Source organism: Chrysemys picta, chromosome 10, assembly GCF_011386835.1.
Source record: "Chrysemys picta bellii isolate R12L10 chromosome 10, ASM1138683v2, whole genome shotgun sequence".
Classification (NCBI taxonomy): Eukaryota; Metazoa; Chordata; order Testudines; family Emydidae; genus Chrysemys; species Chrysemys picta.
In genome coordinates this window covers 66,715,464-66,740,980 of record NC_088800.1, presented here as the reverse complement: position 1 = coordinate 66,740,980, position 25,517 = coordinate 66,715,464, and the positions used below count along the sequence as shown (strand labels likewise).

The window sequence follows — 25,517 nt, the reverse complement described above, 5'->3', positions numbered from 1 at the left end:
GATGGTCTCTTTTGGCCTTAAAGTCTGTGAGAATCCACCCATATAGTGGAAATGAAGGGTAAATTTGAGAACATTGTGGATTAATTTAGATTTTACTTTAATCTAAAAATACATTTCATAAACCAGTTCTTTGAAGACAAATTAATTATCTTGCAAAAAGTAGACAGTCTGGTTGTTCACTTTATATCATGTTGATATTTTTCATCAAGACAGTAATTTTTGCAAACTTAATTAGACATTGGATGGTTAAGTTCTCTATTTTTCCCTTCATAAACATATTTATGACTTTTTCTGGCTAGGATCTAATATGTCCCTTTAATCCTAATTTTAATTTTAATTAAATGTAACTTGATTGCACATTTGTAAAGCTGGTTGACTTGTGCAACCAAATTTGATTGTTTTCTTTTACAAATATTTTTTGAAAGACAATTGTAATGAGCTTGAAGGAGATTCTATCTTTAGACTTTATTTACAATAGTCATATAATGAGTGTGGACTCATTTCTCTGGGCAGTCCTTCAAACCTCTTTACATATTGTCTCAGTGTTACTAATGGTGAATGTAATTGAAGTTTCCATTTGGACACATTGGTTTGGTGTTTTATGTCTCTGAAATGCAGATACTAGAAATATGCCTTGTACCATAAAATTGCACAGGTTAGAACTTTAATTGGTTAAATAAATTTAGGCCTCTCCATTTATAAAACATAATTTTCGTGGAAATCCTCCAAGTTAGGTTGTAGAAAATCTCATCATGGTAATGCTGGATTGAGATTAAGACACTGTAATCTTTAGAACAATATATGTGTAAAAGCTTTAACAAGCTAACAAGTTCTTGTTCATATTTTTGTAAGTCTCAATGATTGAAGGTATCAAATTTATTTTACCTGAAATACTTATGACCACTGGAAATTCTTTAGAAAACCTATTCAGAAATGTAGTGTTGTGCAATGGATGTAATGCAATAATTCTTTGTAGTTCTATAGCATCTTCCAGCTAAAAATCTCAGTGTTTTACACACAGTAATGAAGTCAGTCTCAAACACCCCTGTATTCTTTTCTCTTTCTCACAGATGGCTCATCTGAAGAACTGAGAGGTAAAGTGGCATGCCCAACGTGACACAGCAAGTCAGTGACAAAGCCTGAAACAGAACCTAGATACTGACTCCAAAACCCCATCAAAAACCCATCTTTCCTGTCCCCGCATCCGATTCCTTATTTTGAGGGTACTGTGCTTTATTGCCAGCTACAGGGCTAAATCTTAGTTTTACTAAGGCTCCAATACTTCATCAAGATCCACCAGCACAAACCCACGTATCCTTGTGGAGCCCCATTGAGATCAATGGAACTCTGTAGGGGTGTGAGCTGGCAGATCCCAAAGCAGGCCTAAGTACTTCAGTTCTGACTCAGTCCTTAGCTAAAATGCCCATTGACTACAATGGATGATTTGCTTGAATAAAGAATGTATTAAAACTGGGGAAGGACATAAAGATTTAACCCAATGAGGAAGAGAGAATGCAATTATCTCGTCAATTTTAAAGTGTCTTATTTGATTATAAACTCAACTTCCAGAGCTGACATAGGGATTTTAATATGTAATGCTTAACTTTCAAATAAGTGGAAACCCCTTAATTTGGATACTCAGATCAGCGGTTAGGTACATAATGAATTATTTTTAAATTAATCTACCTAACAAATTAGGAATCTGGATATCCTATAAGCAGGGTTTAAAGTAGACTGGAAAAAGAGTGGGAGCTCTCATCACCAGCTAAGGAGGAGGGGGACCTGTAGGGGAAAGCAGGGCCGGCTCCAGGCACCAGCCCACCAAGCATGTGCTTGGGGCGGCGCCTGGAGGGGGGCGGCGCGGCGGGGTGCTCTGGCCCGAGAGCAGGGCCCCGACTGGGCTCGCTGCCCTCCCCGCGGCGCTTCGACCGCCGGGGAGAGTGGAGCTGCAGCGGGCTCCCCGCCCTCTGGCCGGTCGGGGAGAAGGGGGCCCCAGCCGGGCTCGCCGCCCTCCTCCCAGCACTGTGGCCGGGGAGAGTGGAGCTGCAGCGGGCTCCCCGCCCTCTGGCCGCTGGGGAGAGGGGAGAGCCTCGGCCGGGCTCGCCATCCTCCCCCCGGCGCTCTAGCCGCCGGGGGCTCTCTGCCCTGCCCCCGGCGCTCTGGCCACCGGGGAGAGCAGAGAGCCCCGGCCGGGCTCTCTGCCCTGCCCCTGGCGCTCCAGCCAGTTGGGGATTGGGGGCCCGCGGCCGGGCTCGGCGCCCTCCTCTGCCCTGCTGGGGGGGGGGGAGGGCGGCGGGTGGCTTTTTTGCCTAGGGCGGCAAAAAAGCCAGAGCCGGCCCTGGGGGAAAGCTGCTTACGCAAGACAGGAAGAAGAAGGGAAGCTCTCCCACTTCTTTCAGCAGAGAAGAGGTGGGTAGTGCCTCTCACCACCTCTGCTCCGTTCTTACTTTATCCCCTCCCTATAATGTATTAATATTTGAAAACTGGGCCCAGAATGTTAGTTTATTGTAAATGTAGGTGGTTAACTCTACCATTTGATGTCCAGGGATTTGAGGCTGCACTGCCACCATTAAGCTGATGAGACTTGTCTCTGTATCTTTTCCATCATACCCAAATACAGTAACTCCTCACTTAACGTTCTCTCACGTAATGTTGTTTCGATGTTAGGTCCCTGCTCCATTACAGAACATGCTTGTTTAAAGTTGTGCAATGCTCCCCTATAACGTTGTTTGACTGCCTGCTTTGTCCACGACTGGCAGTCCCACTATCAGCTCACCTACACCCCCCTATCCCCCCAGTGCCTCCCCCTGCTCCGCGCCTTCCCCCTGCTCCGCCCCCCCCCCCGCCTCCTGCCCACAGCAATCAGCTGTCTTGCGGCATTCAGGTGGCTGGGGGGAGGAGCGAGGACGCAGCGCACAGGAGGCGGGGGGGAGCAGGGGGAAGGCGCTGATCCGCAGGGTCCACTGCCAGGCGCTGAGGGGGGGCATAGGGGAGCTGATGTGGGGCTGTCAGCCTGTTTAATACATGTATTAAATTGCTTGTTTAAAATTGTTTAAAATGTATATAATGCCTTTTATCTGGCAAAAAAAAAATTCCCTGGAGTCTAACCCCTCCCCCATTTACATTAATTCTTATGGGGAAATTGGATTTGCTTAACATGGTTTCGCTTAAAGTCACATTTTTCAGGAACAGAACTACAATGTTAAGAAAGGAGTTACTGTAATGTAGTCGTCTATTTTCTCAGAAACTGATTAAACAGAGACATAAAGAAAGATGAGTTGACTGAAGTTAAATCTAGATAAGACAGGTAGTCCTTTGTAAGAGTATTTGATAGGAAATTAGGTGGAGTTGTGTCTGCTTTGAGGGGTTGAAGGTTGTTCCAATTAGGAGGAGAAATTGGCGAGTCAGGTATTTCTTTGGTGTAATTTTGTTTATTTAGCAAGAATGTACAAAGTCCCTGTTTTCCCCTGAATGCAGGAGGAATTAAACAATGGGAGACTGTGTCCTTGTTCACAGGTCCAAACCTCTTTCAGCTGGCACCCCAACCACACATCGTGCTTTCAGGCTGTTTCTGCTTGGCTTTCTTTTTGCTTCTGTCTCTCTGGCTTGCATCTCATTAACACACGCTACCCTCTTACCCCAAAAGAGTCACCTAGCTAAGCCTCTGCCCACATAGTCAAATGCCTGAGTGGTCTTGGATGTGCCTCTATTTTGGCTAGAGATGTGGACTGGTTTTTGTGGTGGTGGAGGCCACTTAACCCTTTCAGCCACCTGATTTCAACAGCTTCTTTACATTTATCTTGAATGTAACGTGACCGTTATGGCTGACAGACAGCAACAAAGTGTAAACAACCCAATAATAGTATGCTTCCAAGTCTATTTCTAACTTTTGGCTTTGGTTTGTAAAAATCTATGTGGCTACCTTTGAGACTGCCTCTGACAGACTGTCATCAGCTGAGGTGCTTTTATTGGCAGCCCCAAGATTTTAATTCTGGGATATTAGGAGCAGGACATTTTTGGTAGAGGTTCCATGTCTTTACGATTTGCTCCTATGGTGGTTTGATCACAGCCTATGTTTTCTGACGTGCGGGTCAAAGTGAAAGAGCCAATTGTTTAGCTAGCCTTTAGCCCTGAAGCAGTTTTGGATATAAGACGGCATCATGTACACAAGGGTAATTTGGGGTAGTGGTCTGAGCTTTCCTCCCCATTGCAGTTGCTGGAAACTTAATTTGAGGAGTCTCTGCTGTTGCAGCCAGGTATAATCAGTAAGTTATGAATTCACTAATATTCATTTTAAGTTTTTATAGATGTGAGGTTTGAGAAACTGTATTAAAATACTTATACAAAAGAGTTAAAAAAAACTTAAATATCTATATCCTCTGATCTTTTAAAGTCTCAATGACAGTAACTGTTAAGAGGAAAATTAAAAATGAATGAGAAATACATGATTGTTTGCAATATAGAAGGCAAAAGTCCCCTACAATATGTTAGCCATTGGAAGCTTTTTATTCCTGCTGCAGAAAGAGAGAGGGAGACAATACATTTGACCTTCAGAGTGACCCTTGTTCAGCCTAGCATGTAAGCAACATTTTAAGTTATAAATGTTCACAATCATTAAAAGATAACACAACTCTTATGCAAAATGGCAAAATTGAAATCCTGAATTGAAATTGAAATCCATTATTGGTAACTGTGGAAACCTGAATTATTGCAAGAGGATAAATAAGTAGCTCAAGATGCAAATCATAGAATACCAGTGTTGGAAGGGACCTCAGGAGGTCATCTAGTCCAACCCCCTGCTCAAAGCAGGGCCAATCCCCAGACAGATTTTTGCCCCAGATCCCTAAATGGCCCCCTCAAGGATTGAGCTCACAACCGTGGGTTTAGTAGGCCAATGCTCAAACCACTGAGCTATCCCTGAGTGTTACAACACTCTTTGCAATCAATGGGCTGCATCCTTCAGGATTGAAGCCCATTTCTCTCGCTTTATCCCACTAGCTAAGGGATAAATTATTTGCATATTGGCTTCAAGGGGAGCCCCACACATGTACCCAAGAGCAGAATTTGATCTTTAAGGCCTTGTCTTCACTACTGGGACATGGGTTTTACCATGACTAGCTGACGCAATGCTGTACACCATTTGTCCTTGACTATACTGACTATAGTTAGCATCTTGGTTAACGTGACTCTTCAAGCTCAAGTTCTAACATGATAAAATTTTGTAGCAAAGACAAGGCCTAAGTGTTGATTGTGCATCTCCACAACTGAGTCCAGCTTGCTAAAATACTCAGTGGTGTCCCAGATGCTCTGCCTTTCTCACACCTGATTATTATGCTATTGGTAAGGAAGCATCAAAAATACAGGACACCCTATAGTATTTGGAGTAATTATGAGTAGAGGATTAGAATATAAATTGAAGAACCATTGTGATCAATGAAGGAAGGGTAGCTCCCATTTATGGACACCCAGCCAGTCAGTTAGCTGTTGGTGGCCGCTTGCTTTACTTGTAAAGGGTTAAAAAGTCCCCAGGTAAAGGAAAGGGAGTGGCACCTGACCAAAAGAGCCAATGGGAAGGCTAGAACTTTTTTAAATGGGGGAAAAAAGCTTTCCCTTGTTCTCTCTAGGCTGAAGAGATGGGGGCAGCTGGAATGCTATGTAAAGTTTGGACCAGGTATGAAAATTCATTGGGACAGGGAATGTTTAGATAGGTGTATTTCTTTTATTTTCTGTAAGGCTTGTGGACTTCTCTATGCCCCAAATGCTTTTGTTTACTTGTAACCTTTAAGCTGAACTCCCAAGAAAGCTATTTTGGGTGCTTAACCTTTGGAACTGCTCTTTTAAAATCTAGCAAAAGCCTAAGTTCCAGATGTATTTTATTTCTTTTTGTTTTTAATAAAATTTACCTTTTTTAAGAATCTGATTGGTTTTGTGTCTTAAAAGGTTTGTGCATATGTTTTTCAATTAGCTGGTGGCAACAGCTGGGTTTCCCTTTTGTTTGTTTCTTTCTCGGCTTCCCTGAGGGAGGGATGGAAAAGCCAAGGGGTCTCGGGGAAAACTTCCCAAGTGAATTTTTCCAGGATTTGCAAGAGGCAGTTTTTTCACTTGGGTGGTGGCAGCTTTTACCAAACCAAGGCCAGAGAAAAGCTGAAACCTTGGGGGTTTAATACAAGCCTGGAGTGGCAAGTATTAATTTCTTAATACTTACGGGCCCCCACCTTCTGCACTCGAAGTGCCAGAGTGGGGAATCAACCTTGACAAGCATATTGATAGCACTCTTAATCAGAATCCATCTCCTTGAGCCCACACCTCTCACAAGTCAAATTGTAAGACTGAAGGACAATTTAATCATGCATTCTTCCATAGTTTCCCATACTAATTACTGCTATTAGTCTCTGTTCACATATCAGTAAATGCCTTTTCATTTTTTTGAAACAAAGGATTTTCCTTTTTGTATAGCAGAGATATGTTTAATCCAAAGCAGTTGTTGTAGACCAAAGACACACTCAGCTGAGAGTAACAACTTGTAGATAAAACAGAGGCTTTATAGAAAATGTTTTTTTCCAGAATAATGAGAACTTGAAGAAGAAACTGTTTTTGCACATGAGAATGTTTTCCTCTGGCATTATTAGAGCATGCTGTCAATCTTTTTTAGAATCATCTGGTGTAAATTGACAATTCACTGAAGTTTTCTCAGCTTTGTATATGACAAAAAATAGAGTTCAGCACAGTGTCTTGCTTTGGGTGTAAACGAGCTAAAACAATGTAATTCTTTAATTTATACTTGTAATTTGGATGTTTAGATGTGTTAAAACTACACTATAAAGCCAAAATTCACCACCCTGAAGAGAGACTCCAGCCCATTTAAGACTCACTCACAACCTACATTGAGTTGAGTAGTGCAGAGTGCCTTGAGCATTTTTTGCTGAGGTGAATTTTTTCCACATTGGCACCTGGCACATGTCATTTACACGTTAATGCAAATCACTGCTTCCTCAGCTAATTGTGCAAATGATTGTTATGATTAGGTATACACACTTAATAGAAGCCTAGAAACTTGATTGACATCATTTACAGGTATTTTAAAGTCTAGGTTTTCACAGACAGCATTTACAAATAATAAATTAGACATCAGTCACTAATTTATAATGATACTCTACCCCACCCATTCCAGGCACTCTAGATTAAGCCAGCATGAGTGATTGAAACACAAACTCTTTAGTGTAATGATTCTTACCACATGTCATATTCTGGGGATAATTTTTTAGTGAAATAAGGGATATCAACTTTGGATCTTGATACACCTCTACCCCGATATAATGCTGTCCTCGTGAGCCAAAAAATCTTACCGCATTATAGGTGAAACTGCGTTATATCGAACTTGCTTTGATCTGCCAGAGTGCACAGCCCTGACCCGCCCCCCCCCCTCCCCGGAGTGCTGCTTTACCACCTTATATCCGAATTTGTGTTGTATCGGGTCGCGTTATATCGGGGTAGAAGTGTAGTATGTTAGGGTCCGAGGTTTCTAAAACTTTATTGCACCGCAACTCCGTTCTGACAACAAAAATTACTACATGACCCTAGGAGGCAGAACCAAAGCCTGAGCCCGCCCAAGTCCTGCTCCCCCAGGTAGGGGGGCCAAAGCCTAAGCCCCTCCATCCTGGGTGGGGGGCCCAAGCTGAAGGCTAAGGGCTTCAGCCACAGGCAGGGGACCTGTGACATGACCCTGCTACCCTGGGCAGAAGCCCTCGGGCTTCGGCCTCAGGTGATGGGGCTCAGGCTTTGGCTTCTGCCTCGGGTCCCAGCAAGTCTAAGCCAGCCCTGGCACACCCCCCCCCCATTAAAATGGGGTCGGGACCCATTTTGGGGTCCTGACCCACAAGTTGAGAACCGGTGTGTAGGTAAAACCAAATTAAGAAGCATAAGCAACCTTAGCCTAATTGGAGTTTTGAAATAATGCACATGAAGTAAAGCTGTCCTGATCCATCTCTTTTGTTTTGATACACAAGTTCTGAAAGGAAGATGTGTGAGAGGAGTAAGGGCATGGTAGTTGATTGTCATTGGTGGAGACAGCAGCATGCCAGCTTTTAATAGGATTATTGATAAGCATGGCACAGAGGTGACCAGCCCCCAGGGGTAAGCAAGCACTATCCAGGGCAGATGGGCAGCAAACTGGTGAAGCTTTGGCTCTAGTCTCTCAGATAGCAGCCAGCACCGCGGATTCAACATGGGCATTGGGGCCAGGAATCTGTTACTGGCCTGGACCAGTTGCATGGTGCCACACACCTGAAACAAGGAGTGTGGGTGGGAGTGGGGACAGGGAAGGAATTGTGCTTAGATGGGTACCTGATGCCCTTTTCCCAGGGCAGACTGGGAGTGAACAATCTAGCTCCTAATTTGCAGTGAGAGATGATGTAATCATCTTCTAATTTTCTCCATCTGTTGCTAAGCAGCTCTCTTTAGTCACAGGGCTTGACTTACAAAAAGAATAGCAGCCTCCACAGATTCTGCTATTTTTACATTTTAAACAGTTGTTATGCCAGGCTTGTGTGGCACTTTTATTTTAAAATCCTCTATTGCACAATAAGATGAGCCCTGGGATAGCTGCATCTTCCATGACAAAGAAGTCTGATACCACAAGCACAGTGAGGCAGGACAGCCTGAGTGTGGGCTTGAAGCTACAAGACACTGAGGGCCCCATAACTCCTGTTGACTAAAATAAGTTCTCCACAGTTTGCAGGGTGATAGTTTATATGAGAAATTGTACTTGCCTCATGCAGAAAAAAAAAGAAAACCACACATCTGCTATAGACCATTGGACATGGATGTGAGTTTGCCTGAATAAAACCTCAACATTTTGCCCAGGGTGATGGTGAATTAATTTTGATTCATTCTTTCCATTTATAATAAAGATGTTCTAACTGTTGGGCACCCATCCTGTGCTTTGGCACTCTGACAGAAAGTAAAAGTAACAATCAAATCATTGTCCCATGTAGCAAATTAGACTGTTCATTCCATCAAAAGTAAATAGCTAGCGGCCAATGTTCTAACTAAATAAAAACTCCCCATTTAAAACACCCCCCTCCTCAAATGCCTGGAAAAGAGTATGAATTTGAAGCATGAACAACAAGTTAAATAAATCTTGGTTCTTGAAGACCAAGTGGGAATAGATTTAGAGCTGAGAGTCCTACTAACACTTCCCCCTTGTTTACAGCAAATGTTGCTTCTGATTTGAGAGAAAGGTGGTCTCAGAAATATCTGTACCCCAAACATTTAGTGCTTCAAAGATTAAAAACAACACCCTGACTCCATCCTAGAAACTCAGTGGAAGCAGTGCAACTCCCAGGCTACTGCTGTAATGTGTTCTGAATCTGACACACCACTCAGAAAACATATTGCTGCATTCGACACCGGATTCAGGACCCAAGTACTCTTAAGATGTAAAACCCATTATACTAGTCATTTGGGATACAGGTTAAATCGAATGAATAACTATTTCAGAGCATGAGCTGTTCATATTGAGCTTCATTCTAGCTTAATGTTCACAATGTTTCCTTTAAATGAACAATCTCTAATTAAAGTAGAAAGCGTTTGACACACAGTGAAATTTTTACACATGAGGCTCATGGACTGAAGGAGTAAGAGGAAGTGCTTGTCTTCTGTGAATTGTTGCACAATCTAGGGAGTATTTCTTATGCTTTGAGGGAAAGAACTCTCCCAGACAGTGGATAGACATAATCTAGTGGGTATAGTAAAGGTTCTGGACCCAAGAGATATGGGATCTTTTTCACTGCTCTACTATTGATAGCCTCTATATGCCTCAGTTTCCTCATTTGTACAATGGCGATAGTAATAATTACCTTGGACTGCCAAGTATCGTGCAGCTGGCAGCTCTGTTCCACTTTACCACATCTTATCTGGATCCTCATACAGTCAGCTGTGTTGTGTGGAGGCAGAAGGCATTTGAATGCACTTCTGCTTTTCTGCCTTATTGGGACATTGTAGGATATGCTGAGCAGGCCTGCAGGGTGGTCACTGGGTTTTTCCCTGGTGCACCCAGCAGGGAAGAAGCAAACTACAGCAGCCATAGGGGCTGGGTGTGGCAGCAGATAAGGGCACTCAAAACTAGCCCCAGGGTCTCACAGCCAAACCCTAATTACTACCTACCTCCTCTCAGCTCTCTAAACAGAACCCTTCCCCAAAGATCCTAGAAACCTTCCCAGATAGCACCAATACACTCACCCACCTATCCCAGTTACCCTCAGAGAACACCTAGCTATTTCCTGGACAATCTGACCCTTCGGCCTGCTAGACAGTATCCAGACACGTTAACATAAACCTACTCCAGCAATCTCAGTACTTTTCAGACACCCCCAATTCAAGAATCCCCACTGTCCAGCATTCATCTGTCCAGCATCTCTGAACAGCTTCCCAATCCAAGCCATAGCTTGTGCAGCTATGTACCAACCCGACCCCTACTTAGGGCAAGGTGTATTGACCATAAGTTGAAATGTATGGTTATATGTAAATTAGCATACTAAGTAGTTTGCATAAAATCTCACACATGGAACTACACAAAACCTAGCACAGTGGACATCATGAAAAGAGGGCCCCTGTGGCGGATCCAAGTATGATGGGGCAGCTTAGAGCAGAATTTAGGGATGGAAGGATTTTTGAGAAGTGAAAGTGGCTGGGCTGAGACATGTTTTGGGGAAGAGAACAATGGGTTTGGCCAAGAGGGAGAAAATAAGATGAGTTTGGAGAGAGAGAGAGGAGAGACTGGAGGAGGGTAATGGAATAAGAGACTGAGATTTTGGGGAAGAGTTTTGAGATAGAGAGGAGGCTCAAAGGAGAGTGAGGAGACAGAGGAGTTTGTAGGAAATAGAGGAGTCTAAGAGACATTCTGGAGGGGAAAGAGGAGAGACTGGGGGAGTTAGTGGGAGGGTGGAAATGCAACCTGACTTATGAATAGAAGTAGGCACAATTTTTCATCTGAAACTTTTAACGGTGAAAAGGAGTGAATTGTTTGTGTTGAGGGGAAAAAATAAAAATAAAAGAATTGAATCATTTTGTTTTGACATTTTGAAATGAAATGTTTCATGTTTTCCTATTCTAATCACCTTTTGGCATTGCCTTTAATTTTATTTAAAAATAATCAAACACCATTAAACACTCAAAATGTTAACAAAACATTTTATTCAACCAAAAACCATTATTTTTTGGGCTTTTCAGTTTGCTGAAAATTTTTCGAAATTTCAGCCTGAAACAATTAGGAGGGGGACAGGCAGAGAGGGGAAGGGGAACTGTTAATGAACCAAAATAATTATTGAACAGCTCTGCTTCTGAAGACTGCTACAGTATGGGAATAGAGTTGGACAAAGATGGCATCATAGGGAAGACGGGCTGGAGGAGGCCAAATAAGTGCTGGGTTTTAGGGGTGTTTTTAAATAGGAGTGCGGAGGGATGGAAGGATGAGAGAGGAACTTGTTTTGCAACTTGTGTTTGGGTTGCACAGAAGGGAGGTGTTCTCCTGGTGCTGTGGCCCTTTCCCTCTCAATATTTTGACCAAAATTACTTCATTGCTCTATTAATGTTTATAAAGCACCTTGAATGGAAGGCATTATAAAAATGCAAAGTATTACTATTAGGATTTGGGAGGTGATTGATCCAAAAGAATTTAGGAATAAAGGATATGACAGATTGTAACTAATCTTTTTTGTACTGCCGTATTTGACAGCTGTTTTGTTTTCAGTACTTTTCAAAACACAAAATGATGATGCAAATTAAAAAAGTATTAAAAATTCATGTGTGAATATTGAGAGAAAATTGAGGACTGAGAAAACAACTTTCAAAATTTAAAGTTACCTTTTTACATGTTGTTATAGTACTAACACTAAACATATATATATCTCCCCACCTGCACCTACTGCTGGCCATGGAGGAAGTGGTGAGGCAGCCTAATGATACTAACTGATAACTACTGCCTCTTAGAGACATTATTATAGTAAAAGGGTGTATGGATCATTGTCAGTATTGCAGATATATGATGTGCAGCTCTCAAGATTTTTGTATGGCTTATGCAGGGGTATTAAGGCATTGTTCTAATTGTTCAGGGAAAGGTCTGCATATCCAGAATTTCCAGTGTATGTTTGCTTATTCAGTTGCAGTCCTAACTTCAAAATTCCTGGTTTTATATGTTTCGGCATTTTTGGTTTGTTGGTTTGTTTGGTTTGTTTGAAACTAAAACATTCCATTGTTCCCCCCTTGTAGCCTTAACTCCAATTTAACATTTTTTTTTCAATCTGGGGAGCATTGAAAAGTATCAGAGAAGCTCTTATTGTTTAGCATCATTAACATTCAAACATCAAAAAATGAATGGAAGATGTACAATTTAAACTTCATTAATAAAATCTATTTCCTGTGATAGTTTTGGTCAAACTTAAAAACACACTTCTGTTGCAGTTAATTTGATTAACTTTACTGTGATTATCAGTACTATCACTTAATTTTGTAACAACCGTTTGTTTTATCATGCATTGTAATCTTTGTTTTAAACATAACCATATGTATGACATATTTTGTTTTCTTTTGGCTATTTTACTGGAAAACTATTAAGACAACATCTGCTTTGATTTCTTATTGAACTGGGGCAAAGTACAAGTCACAGCCTCCCTATTGTTGTAATCTTGAAGTTATTGGTGAAATATTTTCTTGCATCTCTTGACCCCTTTTGTTTTCTTCCCACAGAAACTGATTCCAAACCTCAGCACACTGCTTTAAATGCTTGTTGCATGTCCTATAGGACAAAACTCCTTTAGTATATTAGTATGGCACATAAAATAACTCATTAAGTTGCTGATGATATCCAGTGTGCAGTATGTGATACAGGTCAGCATGACCTAAGCTGGCAGTGGAAATTCTGAAATTGTTTATAAGATAATTCTGAACAAACTGTTTTAGGTAAGATCACTCACAGGCTAAATTCATTCTAAGTGTAACTCAAGTTAATTCAGTAAAATTACTCTAGAGATTAATTTGGCCCATTCTTCCTTAACAGCTGTTTTTTAATTGAGTAGCTTGGAAATAAACATGTATACAGCTTATCTATTAATAATTTAATCAGTGATTTAGTGGAGGAGAAAAAAATTTATTGTGCTCTGAAAAATACTATCCCCTTTTTCTCACAATATACAGAAATGTTGGTGTTATGCTCTTCAAGTGGCCAAGGGATGATATGCTCTTGCAGTCAGTAGAGCACATTTCTTTCTATGTTAGATAGCAGTCAGATTTAAGATATAAGACTGACCCAGACTGGGGCATCCTACTAAAGATGAGCTGGTTCAATGAAAGAAAAAGTTTCTTTGATTTCAATGGGAGTTCAACATATGTAAGTATATACTTGTAACATGATAAGCTGCAGCACAGACTTGGCAAGTGATAGTCTAAGACTATAAGAATTATGGAACAGGAGCAGTGTCATTGTATGTGTTACAATAGACAGCATAACAAGACATTGATCATGATTCGGGCCTCCATGCCCTTATTCACTCTGCGTTATGTATTTGCGAAGGTTTTTTAAAATATTATTTTAGATTTTGTTGTGTGCATTAAAAAAAATGTTTTTTGCAAGACCATGCCACATAGTTCAGACAAACACCACTACTTCCATGATCCAGTGCAGGCCAACTTCAAATGCCAGTAGTGTTCCATATTGATTATAACATGAGCTGAAAATTGCATGCTGAGTATCACATTGTAGGAACCAGTGGTTTATACCAGTGGTTAGGGGGGATCTAAGTGCCAACTCCCTCTTCTTGGTCTACTGGTAGTCAAGGAGGGAAGGAAGACACATGAAAAAGAGCCAATACAATCTCTACAATATACCTGAGTGAAGGCAGGATTGCAGAAATAGTCTCAAATTCTGGATTTTTTTTTATCGGGATTGCAGAAATTCAGTTTTGTAGCTGGGAGCACATTTTCATGAGCACTTGAATTTAGGCAGTTTGTTCTTCATGTTCTGCAATAGACGTAAACCCTTTTCAACTTCTTCAAGAGATTGTTCTAGCAATATATATTCCCTTATTGTTTGTACAGAGGTGTCTCTGTATTGCAGTAGCATATCCCAGTAGATACTAATTATGGTTGGCAAGGTAACCAGTGAGAGAAACACCTGTCATTGAAACAGCATAAACTAGAGTGTGTTTTGAATAAAATAGTTATTTGCGTTTGATAAAATACATGCCATGTGCTTTCTTGAGAAGGAGAATACAAATACAACTCACAGAAAAAGTTTGAAGATGGGGCTCAATAAAAGAAAAGTAGCTTGAAAATGGACACTAAAAAGATTTCTTTAATGTAATGCTTTATTATGAAAGTTAATATGGAATGTAGGTTAATAAATGGAAGACAACCTTCGGCAATGATACTGTGACAAGTCCCTGGAATGGCTACTAAATACAGACATGTACAAAAAAAGAAAATTAGACAGGAATCGTTGTGGGTGCTCAATACATGGATATAAGAAGTGTTTTTAAAATAATTAATACTAAATTGTCATTGCTGGTTAATCTAGTGGTGCACTAGCTATTCATTTACTGGCACTATAACTACACCCACATGTAAGTATATAATTAATCTTTACCAATGAATCCCTTTCTCATATTTGGAAGATGCATTAATTAGAAAATAATATAGAAAGATATTCTCATCTGTGCTTTATGCATTTTGAGGCGGTGTGTCCTATTTGTGTTTGCAGGGATCAGTTTTTACTGCTGATGAGAACAGTAACCTAATCATAAAACCTGTCAGCTGTCAGTATCCTTGGATACCTTTCAGACCAGCACTCAGTAAGAGACAGCATTCTTTGTACTGATGGGTGGTCTCTTCCTGACCATAGACTGGGGATATGATTAAGCCCATTTGTTTTCAGTTTAAAATGATTTTTACCAAAAAATCCCCGGGTTTTACAAAATGTATCAGTGTTTATTACCACAACAACAAAAACAGGTGAAAATCAGTGCAAAAAACTATTAATTTTTCTGGGTAAATATCAGGGTTTATTTTGGTGGACAGAAAGACGGGGGGAAAGTATTCAGTATATTAATGCTTTGCATTTTGTTCATCAATGTGGCTTGCTTCAGTTTTTCTGATTTTCACCCTACTTTTCTATCTTTCAAATATATAAAAATAACTTGTTTTATTAGGAAAATACAATATGTTGCATGAGATATATGTATTAAGATAATACATTAGTCTGTGTGTATATGCAAAGCTGCCTGTTGAAGTCAGGCTATGTATTAGTCTAGAACAGTGGTTCTCAAACTTTTTTTTCCGCAGACCACTTGAAAATTGCTGAGGGTCTCGGCAGACCACTTAATGATCTTTTCAAAAGTTGTTTGTACTGTTAACTAACTATTGTAAAGTGCTTTGGATAAAAGTGCTATATAAAAAAACCTTAATAATAATTAATGTTTTTTGTTCTACAAATAAAAGCACACAACTCATATTTTAATATCAGTAGTCTTACCTTTCTAATGGGATGGATGTGTCCTCTCTCCCCTGTCGCAGCAGCCCCTGAGCTGGGGCTGGGAAGGAGGGGGGTCTCTCCCTCTTTCCCCCACTGTGGCAGCTCCCGAGCTGAGGTTGGGAAGGGGGAGGTGTCTCTCCCACCACAACAGCCACACAGCTGAGGCTGGGAAGGAGGGCCGTCTCTCCCTGGCAGCTGCAGCCCTGGAGCTGGGGAAAGTCACCTCTTTCTCTGGCCGCCGCAGCCCTGCATATACCAAATTCCCCCTACCCCCTCTTCTCACCCCACTGCCCCCTCCCAACTTCCCCCTATTCCCCCCAAGGCCACCACCTCACCTTACATGTGCATCTTCTCCAGGGTCCAGGTATCTAATTAGTAGAGCCATGCCTGTGCAGCTCCACTAATGAGGTGGGTGGCCCTTTATTCTTTTGTGTGCGGCCGCCCAGGCGCACACCTTAGACGGAACTATCCGCAGACCACCTGAATGGAGTTTGTGCACCACTGGTGGTCCGTGGACCACAGTTTGAGAACCTCTGGTCTAGAAGATACACACAATAAACAAACAGTCATGCACACAAGCTCTGAAGTGCATGCGCATCTGAATGTACTGATGAATCTCACACCCACCATGTACACTTTTCAAGCTGTTAGCAGATAACGGTTTAAAGATTTAACACACTAAAATGGGAAGAAAATGAAAATCTGTATCAGAATACGTTTCAGAACACAAAGAAGTATTCAAAAGTTTTAAAAAAATGGGAGAAAAGGATGAAGTTGACTGAATGCCGTGCAAATGGTGTGGCCCAATTATTAAATATAAATATTTATAGGCTAATAGTTCCAAGTCTACAACAGTAAACTGTTTATTTAAATGAAAAGTTTTATTTGGCTATTAGAGATATATTGTTTTCTTAAACTCAGAGGTGGCATTGTGTTTTGAGTTCTGTTTTAGTTCTGCAGCAAACTACATTGATGAACGAAATTCAAAGCATTAATATACCGAATACTTTCTCCCCCGTCTTTTCATCCACCAAAATAAACCCCGATATTTACCCAGAAAAATTAATAGTTTTTTTCACTGATTTTCACCTGTTTTTGTTGTTGTGGTAATAAACACTGATAAATTCCTGGGAAAATTTAAATAAAATAAAAACAAAGGGCCCCAGATATGATCCATACTCATCCTGCTGGACTTCTCTATAGTCTTTGATACTGTTGATCACCAAATGATGCCATTGTACTTCCAAGTGATACTGCTGCAACTGAGATCAGTGGGAGCTGACCAGTTTAAGTTGGAACGTCTTTTGGTTTAAGTGACGGAGTAATGGCAAACTCTTTATTTTGCAACATGCTTCTTCTCTTATTCAACCAGAGCCTGGACTTATTACCCTACCAGACACACTGTAAACCCATGTCTTTTCTCAGATGTTTGAGGAAGGGACTGTTTGAAAAATGTTGGGATAGTATTCTGGCAGTTTTGAGGTGTGAGGTTGTGTGCGGAGTTTTTATGGTGATCATTATTGCTGGCAGTAAATTCAAGATTTGGTCATTTATTTTGTTCTTCTTATTGGCATTTTAATGTGGGTTTGAAATATTGTAAAAGGACCCAGAACTATGTAAATAGGTTACTAACTTTTGGGCACCAATTTAAAATGAAATAGAGATTTTTTTTTAATCTAGAATTTTGTTTGTAGAATTAACTGAAAATAACTGCTGTAAAATGTTAGCATTTAACTGTTACTAGGCCTGATCATGAGATGTTGTCCGTATGGGCCAAGCTCATACTCTATAATATGGCTTAAATATTGTTGAAAGGTGTCTGATTCCTGAATGATACTTTCAACAAAATCACATAGGTTTGGGTTTGTTTTTTTAACTATACCCTTCCCTCAAATACAGTGTATGGGTGTATGCCAAAACATATATTTGTTAGAGATCATAATAACTCGTTGGAGATGAGGATTATTTGGATTCCAAGAGGAAAGATGACTTGTAAGATGAAGAATATATGAAGCATGAAACATAATCCATATTTTTATGTCTTACTGCTACAAATCCAAACATAACAGGACATGTGACACCAAAGCAGGGGCCTCTGACCCATCAGCTGTCTCCTTCATTAGATTGTTTTTACAGGTAATCACTGTTCAATGTTTATGATATGTTTATTTAATCTTTTATTATCAAGAAGAGATGCATTCATATCACTGGTTTCAGAGTAGCAGCCGTGTTAGTCTGTATCCGCAAAAAGAAGAACAGGAGTACTTGTGGCACCTTAGAGACTAACAAATTTATTAGAGCATAAGCTTTCGTGGACTACAGCCCACTTCTTCGGATGCATATAGAATGGAACATATATTGAGGAGATATATATACACACATACAGAGAGCATAAACAGGTGGGAGTTGTCTTACCAACTCTGAGAGGCCAATTAATTAAAAAAAAAACTTTTTTCTTCTTTATTCATATCACTGACAGTGATATAACAAATACATCCATTCTGTGCTGTTAAGGCCTAATACCAATGTTTGGACTGCTCCAGTTTCATAACTAGTTCTAGGTTTACTTTTATTACTCTTTTTAGTTATAGGATTGAAAAAATCTTGATCCTTCATATAGTTGAACCTCCTTTTCCTTGTAACAGTTATTCATGCCCAAGACAGGAAAGGTGGTGCCTAGGAGATTAGCACTATTGTGTTGGGTTGGACACTTTCCATGGAATGAGTTTTTGGGACTAACTGTTTTTGAATAGTTATTTGCATGCTTTCACTTCTTGGCTGGTTATGTTGGCTGGTATCACTGTGCTTCTGTTAAACAATGCACTAGCATTAATTGTGTTAATTAATACTGTTAACCAGCTTTTTTCCCTTTTGTTGTTTCTCCGCTTTCAGAAGGGTAGAGCTCCAAGTGTTTAATAAGATGAGCTGTTATGTATCCACTTTGTTCTACACTAGAGTTTTGTCAACCCAACTTAAGCTGACAATCAAAAACAGGTATAATTACATCATGTGTTCATGTTCACACTACACTCATTCTATCGGCAAAACACGTCCACACTTGGTGCTCTAGCATCGAGAGTGAGAGCAATGCACTGTGGGTAGCTATCCCACTGTGCTACTCGCCAGCTTCTGCAGCTAGGAGTTGTGGAAAGACAGAGTGGATTGCGGTGCATTATGGGTGCAAGCTCAACATCCCATGATGCAGTTCTTTTTGTCCCAGCATTCCATGGGCTTTCGACTGCATTTAGCAGCATTTTTCAATGGCCCCTGTTTACTGTGCACCTGCTATCTCTGTCTGAAAGGATGGGTCCCGCGCTGCTCTCTACTGTTGTGGTCACTGTTATGAACACATCGCAGATGGTCATACAGCATATCATGAACTTCCTGACTGAACTGGAATCAGAGTTGCCTGACCTGCTATGTGACATGGAAATAAACAACACCAGATTACTTGTGGCATTCACAGAGCAGCTGAACATGGTGGACCGTTGCTTTTGGGCTCAGAAAACAAGCACTGAGTGGTGGGATTGTATCATTATACAGATCTGGGATGACAAGCAGTGGCTGCAGAACTTTCGGATGTGGAAAGCCACCTTCCTGGAACTGAGAGCAGAGCTTGCCCCAGCACTGTGGCACAAGGACACCAAAATGAGAGCTGCCCTCTCAGTGGAGAAGTGTGTGGCGATCGCTGTGCAGAAGCTGGAGACTTCAGACTGCTACCGGTCGCTCACAAATCAGTTTGGAGTCGGGACATTGACCATTGAGGCAGTGTTAATGGAAGTGGGAAGGGCCATTAATCACATCCTGCTTCGAAGGAGACCGACTCTTGGCAGTGTGCGTGAAATAGTAGATGAGTTTGCAGCAATGGAATTCCCTAACTGCGGAGAGGCGACAGATGGCACACGTATTCCAATTTTGGCTCCGGACCATCTAGCGATGGAATACATCAATATAAAGGGGTACTTCTCTATGGTATTGCAGGTGCTTGTGGATCACTGTGGGCATTTCACTGGCATCAACGTGGGGTGGTCCAGGAAGGTGCATGATGCACGCATCTTCAGGAACAGTGGCCTGTACAGAAAGCTCCGAACAGGGACTTACTTTCCAGACCAGAAGATTCCACTGGGGGATGTTGAAATGCCCATAGTGATCCTGAGAGACCCAGCATACCTGTTACTCCCATGGATCATGAAGCCTTACACGGGAAATCTGGACAGCAGCAAGGACACTTCAACGATAGGCTGAGCAGGTGCAGAATGACCGTGGAATGTGCCTTTGGCAGATTAAAAGCACACTGGCACTGCCTTTATGGCAGGTTAGACCTAACTGAGGAAAACATTCCCATGGTCATAGCAACCTGCTGTGCGCTCCATAATATTTGTGAAGCTAAGGCTGAAAAGTTTCCCCGGGGGTGGAGCATAGAGGCGGATCGCCTGGCAGCTGAATTTGAGCAGCCTGATACCAGGACTATTAGAGGGCCACAATGGGGGGCTTTTTGAATCAGGGAGGCTTTGAGGCAACATTTTGATAATGAGCACCATTAGAATTGTGATGATTCCTGATGGGAATTTGTAGTCAGCAAATGATCAAACTATGTATTACTACCAGCACCAACCACCAAGTATAGGAATCAAATAAAGATTGGTTATCTTTCAGAGTTTGTTTTCATTAAATACCAATTAACAACACACACACAAGGCTTGATGGGAAGGGAGATAACATTGCAGGGCAGTGTAGGCTTTCATGGCTGTGTATAAGTCCAGCTATTGTTTTGGAAACTGTCCAAGGGGTGTGTGTGGAATGAATGAGGTACTGCGATGTTATTGGAAGTTGCAAGGAATGTGTGGGAGGAGTTTGCTCCTCCATCACTTTTATCATCCGTTCATGGCCCTTTTACAATGCGCCCCTCACTCTCCTTTCTGTCCTGCCTTTCTATTTTAAATTTTTCCTTCCACTCCCTATGGTCTCTTTTTTCAGCCTCTGAGGATTGGAGTACCTCTCGGAACATGTCCTCCTTGCTCCGCTTTGGTCTCTTCCTTATCTGGTTGAGGCACTTCGCCAGTGTGTAGGGGGTTCCCCTGAAGACCACATCCGCAGTAGCACAAGAAACAATACACAGAAGCATGATTGTTAGTTCATACAAAGCATTGAATCATTATAGTAAAATACATCTCTTTTAACATACGAATCACATTCTCATTGTCCCTTGGCAAGCACACATCTCGACAAACACCCTAAACACAGTGAGTTCAGCCCAGCTAGGGGTGGGGTGTTCAAGGTGGGGCAAAGGGTCTAGATATTTTTTTAAGTGGATCAGTGTAAGTGACTAGGGACAATATAGTAAATTTCTGATACCATTTTCCACAGGCAGAGGTCATTGAAGCTGATATCTCACTCTTGAGGGTAAGCAAGGGTGCATCTCCTGCATGCATGCAACTTCAGGCCTGGTCCCTATGCTGCTCGCTTGTGTGCCACTTTGGTCCCTGCACAAGTGATTGATAAGCAGTGTGGGAAAGTTTCTTACAATGTGGGAAGGAACAAAGCAGCTCTGTCAAGGAACCTTTGGCAGAGGATTGGTGAGTCCCTCCAGAAAAGTTTCCTAGAGATCTCAGGAGGATTCTTGTGAAATCTCAGTGTGCATTAACACACTGTTCCACTGCACTGCTTAGCTGCACAGGGGAATGTGGAGCACACTCAAACACAACTAGCTTTGTACATTTCTATCCCTTCACCCACTTGTAGAATATACAGAGTGAAGGACAGCTCTGCCTGATATAGCTGAGCGGCATCAACTAAAATTAATGGAGATATCCTATCTCCTAGAGCTGGAAGGGACCTTGAAAGGTCATTGAGTCCATCCCCCTGCCTTCACTAGCAGGACCAAGTACTGATTTTGCCCCAGATCCCTAAGTGGCCCCCTCAAGGATTGAACTCACAACCCTGGGTTTAGCAGGCCAATGCTCAAACCACTGAGCTATCCCTCCCCCCATTGAACTGAAAAAGATCACTTACCAGAGCTCTCTTCTCCTGCATCATGCACACCAGAGACGGACTGCTGAGACTGACTAGACCCCTCTGGAGAGGAAAAGAGGTCCTGACTCACCACACCACCAGACGATCCTGCAGTGGGCTCCACATCATCCTTCAACTCAACCTCCTCGTCCACGACTTCATCCTCCGGATTAGGTCCACTGCCTCTAGCTCCGCCAAAGTATCCATGAGACTCTTGGAGGTGGGGTCACCGACAAGGATGGTGTCCAGCTCCTTATAGAGTGGAAGGTCTTTGGTGCAGCATCAGAGCAACGGTTTGCCTTCCGGTACACCTACCTCAGCTCCTTTCCTCTTTGCATGGCACTGCTGCCTGTCTCATTCATAGCCCTTATCCAACAAGCCATGAGAAATCTGCCCATAGGCATTGAAGTTCCTAAGGCTAGAACAGAGCTGGGATTGCACAGCCTCCCTTCCTCACAGTGCCAGTGGATCCAACAATTCAGATGCGTTCCAAGAGGAAGAGCATTTGCCATGTGGAGCTGCCATGGTCAGATGGCAAGATGCAATGTGAGCTGTCCACACCAAGCAAACAGGAAATGGAATTTCAAAAATTCCTGGGCCTTTAAAGGGGGAAGGGCGGGTGCCTGTGTACCTGGGTGCAGGCAGCAGAGTTCAAACTGTTGACTAGAGTGATCAAAATGGGCATTGTGGGACACCTCCTGGAGGCCATTTACAGCAACATAACTAAGCATGGTATCTACACTGATACTTTGTTAATATAACTTTGCCACCTCATTGAAGTGGTTTTATTTTGTCGGCAAAGCACGAGAGTTTTGTCAGCAGAATGAGTATTGTAGTATGTACACCTCCACTGTTTTATCAACAAAACCTGACTTTTGTCAACAAAACTATGTAGTGTAGACAAGTTAGTTAATGGTGCTTAAATACAGGGTGTGGTTATTGCCCTCCTCTAAGGCCTGGTCTACACTAGGCGTTTATGTCGAAGTTAGCGCCGTTACATCGAATTAACCCTGCACCCGTCCACACCGCGAAGCTATTTAGTTTGACATAGAGGTCTCTTAAATTCGACTTCTGTACTCCTCCCCAACGAGGGGAGTAGCGCTAAATTCGACATGGCCATGTCGAATTAGGCTATATGTGGATGGAAATCGATGCTAATAGCTCCGGGAGCTATCCCACAGTGCACCACTCTGTTGACGCTCTGGACAGCAGTCCAAGCTCGGATGCTCTGACCAGCCACACAGGAAAAGCCCCGGGAAAATTTGAATTCCTTTTCCTGTCTGGCCAGTTTGAATCTCATTTCCTGTTTGGACATCGTGGCGAGCTCAGCAGCACTGGCAACGATGCAGAGCTCTCCAGCAGAGATGGCCGTGCAATCTCAGAATAGAAAGAGGGCCCCAGCATGGACTGATCGGGAAGTCTTGGATCTGATCGCTGTGTGGGGCGATGAGTCCGTGCTTTCCGAGCTGCGATCCAAAAGACGGAATGCAAAGATCTACGAGAAGATCTCTAAAGCCATGGCAGAGAGAGGATACAGCCGGGATGCAACGCAGTGCCGCGCGAAAATCAAGGAGCTGAGACAAGGCTACCAGAAGACCAAAGAGGCAAACGGACGCTCTGGATCCCATCCCCAGACATCCCGTTTCTACGAGGCACTGCATTCCATCCTAGGTGCGGCCGCCACCACTACCCCACCAATGACTGTGGACTCTGAGGATGGGATATTGTCCACGGCCGGTTCCTCAGACATGTTAGCGGACGAGGAAGATGAGGAAGGAGATGAGGAGGACGAGGCAGTCGACAGCGCTTACAACGCTGATTTCCCCGACAGCCAGGATCTCTTCATCACCCTTACAGAGATCCCCTACCAACCGTCCCCAGCCATTAACCCGGACACAGAATCTGGGGAAGGATCAGCCAGTAAGTGTTTTAAACATCTAAACATTTATTTTTAACAGAACAGGAATATTAAGAATAACAACAATGGGTTTCTCATGATTAGTTTGCCCTAGGCGCTTAACGTTTCAGTCCTGGGCAGTGCAACTATTGAAAAAAAATCTAACAATGTCCGGTTTAGCATGATTGTTCTGCCCAAGCCGCTCTACTGTTTAGTCCCTGCCAGTGCAGCTACAGTAAAATGCGGTCTATATGTCCGGGGATAGAGCAGAAATCCTCCTGGGACATCTCGAGGAAGCTCTCCTGGAGGTAATTGGAAAGCCTTTGCATCATGTTCCTGGGGAGAGCGGCCTTATTGGGTCCTCCGTGGTATGAAACGTTTCCGCGCCAGGAGACAATCAAGTACTCCGGGATCATTGCCCTGCAGAGCATGGCGGCATACGGCCCTGGTCTTTGGAGGCTTTCCCGAAGCATTCTTTCTTTATCAGTGTCTGAGATCCGCATCAGGATGATGTCGCTCATGGTGACCTGCTTTGAATTAGGTAGGGGAATGTTAGTATTGGGACTGCTTGCCCGTTCCTTTACAGAACTGTAACCGCCGGTTTGCAGCCACGCGGTGGAGGCAGGAGAGGGCCAGCATACAGGGATCTTTCCCTGGGACAGCCGCGAGGGGGTGGGACAGGGGCAGAGTTCCTGCTTGCCGGATTGCTGGCAGCAGGGACTGGCATTGCTTTCAATGTGAAAGGAGGCCAGTGCTACTATTAAAGTTTTAAGCAGCCACAAGTCTACGGCTTACCATGTCTGCCTGCTACACAAATTCCGGTGTCCTGCCCCGCTTCTCAGATCTGCAGTGCAAGACCCCAGGCACTGAATGCGAAGGCCGAGAATTCGACCTTGTCCTGAGTGCGCATGTGATAGGTGCTGTGCATGGTCTTGTTCACAGAGAAAGACTATGTTCTTTGTTCACAACTACATTTATCTTTCTGAGGAATTCACTCCCTTTCTCCCATTCCCACAGCCACATCTGCGACTGTCTCACAACCTAGCCTGGCATCACACTCCCAGAGGCTAGCGCAGATTAGGCGTAGGAAGAAGAGGACACGGGAGGACATGTTCTCGGAACTTATGGGCTGCTCCCAAGCCCAGGCAGCACAGCAGATCCAGTGGAGGGAGAACTTGTCCCAAATGCACTGATCACACATGGAACGGGAGGAGAGGTGGCGGCAGGAAGACCAGCAGGCAACTCAAACGCTGCTTGGACTAATGAGGGAGCAAACGGACATGCTCCGGTGCCTTGTGGATGTTCTGCAGGAACGGAGGCAGGAGGACAGAGCCCCGCTGCAGTCTATCTGTAACCGCCCTCCCCCGCCACCAAGTCCCATACCCCCCTCACCCAAAGTCCAAAGAAGGAGGGGCGGCAGAGTCCGTGCAAACTCTCACTCCACCCCTGCAGACTGCTCTAGTAGTAGAAGGCTCTCATTCCCCAAAATTTGACAAGTCCTTTCCTTCCCGCCTCACACAAGCCCCCGTCCAAGTTTCACCCCCCAGTTTCATGTGCAGTTGCTAATAAAAAATACGTTTCTGTTAATTACTGTTTCCATCATGTTCTTTTGGAGGAGAGTATGTCTGAAGGGGGGTAAGGGGGTTGGTAATTGGACAGGACAGTCACCTTTAGCAGGGTACATAGGCGGGGGCAGGTCCAGCAGCAGGGCACATACACAGTGCAGTCACTAGTTACCCTGGTCAGTCTGGGAGGTGGTTTTCATGTTCTGTGGTGGGGGGTGGGTTGCTCTGTGACTTTGTGGTGGGGGAGGGCAGTTACAGATCTTATGCAGCGGTCCTTATCCTGGATCACAGAGCCACGCAGCAGGGGATCTGTAACCATCCTCCCCCTGTCACAAAGTCACATAGCCCCCACATACACACAGTCCCGATCAGGAGGGGTGACAGGCTCCGTTGAAACAACCAGTCCACCACTGCGGAGCCTGTCATTCCTGGAGTTTAGAAGCGTCATTTGCGTCACTACACTACACCCGCTCCCCACCACAGTCTGCGTCCCAGGTTTAAAACATTCCCGCGAAAACAG

At 43.1% G+C, this 25,517-nt stretch overlaps 1 protein-coding gene across 4 annotated transcripts in view; it reads left to right on the top strand.

Moving 5' to 3' along the window:
- Nucleotides 1-25,019, top strand: part of LOC135973811 (zinc finger and SCAN domain-containing protein 29-like) — a 30,938-nt gene extending 5,919 nt beyond the window's left edge. Inside the window, exons 2-5 of one of the 4 annotated variants that reach the window (XM_065558864.1) lie at nucleotides 1,071-5,671; nucleotides 12,745-12,957; nucleotides 13,192-13,384; nucleotides 17,593-20,884. In XM_065558864.1, the coding sequence (XP_065414936.1) occupies nucleotides 18,698-19,768 (1,071 nt within the window). In that variant the 5' untranslated portion in view covers nucleotides 1,071-5,671; nucleotides 12,745-12,957; nucleotides 13,192-13,384; nucleotides 17,593-18,697 and the 3' untranslated portion in view covers nucleotides 19,769-20,884. The other 3 variants (XR_010590841.1, XR_010590842.1, XM_065558865.1) reach the window with 3 other exon arrangements.
- The last annotated feature ends 498 nt before the right edge of the window (nucleotides 25,020-25,517 follow it).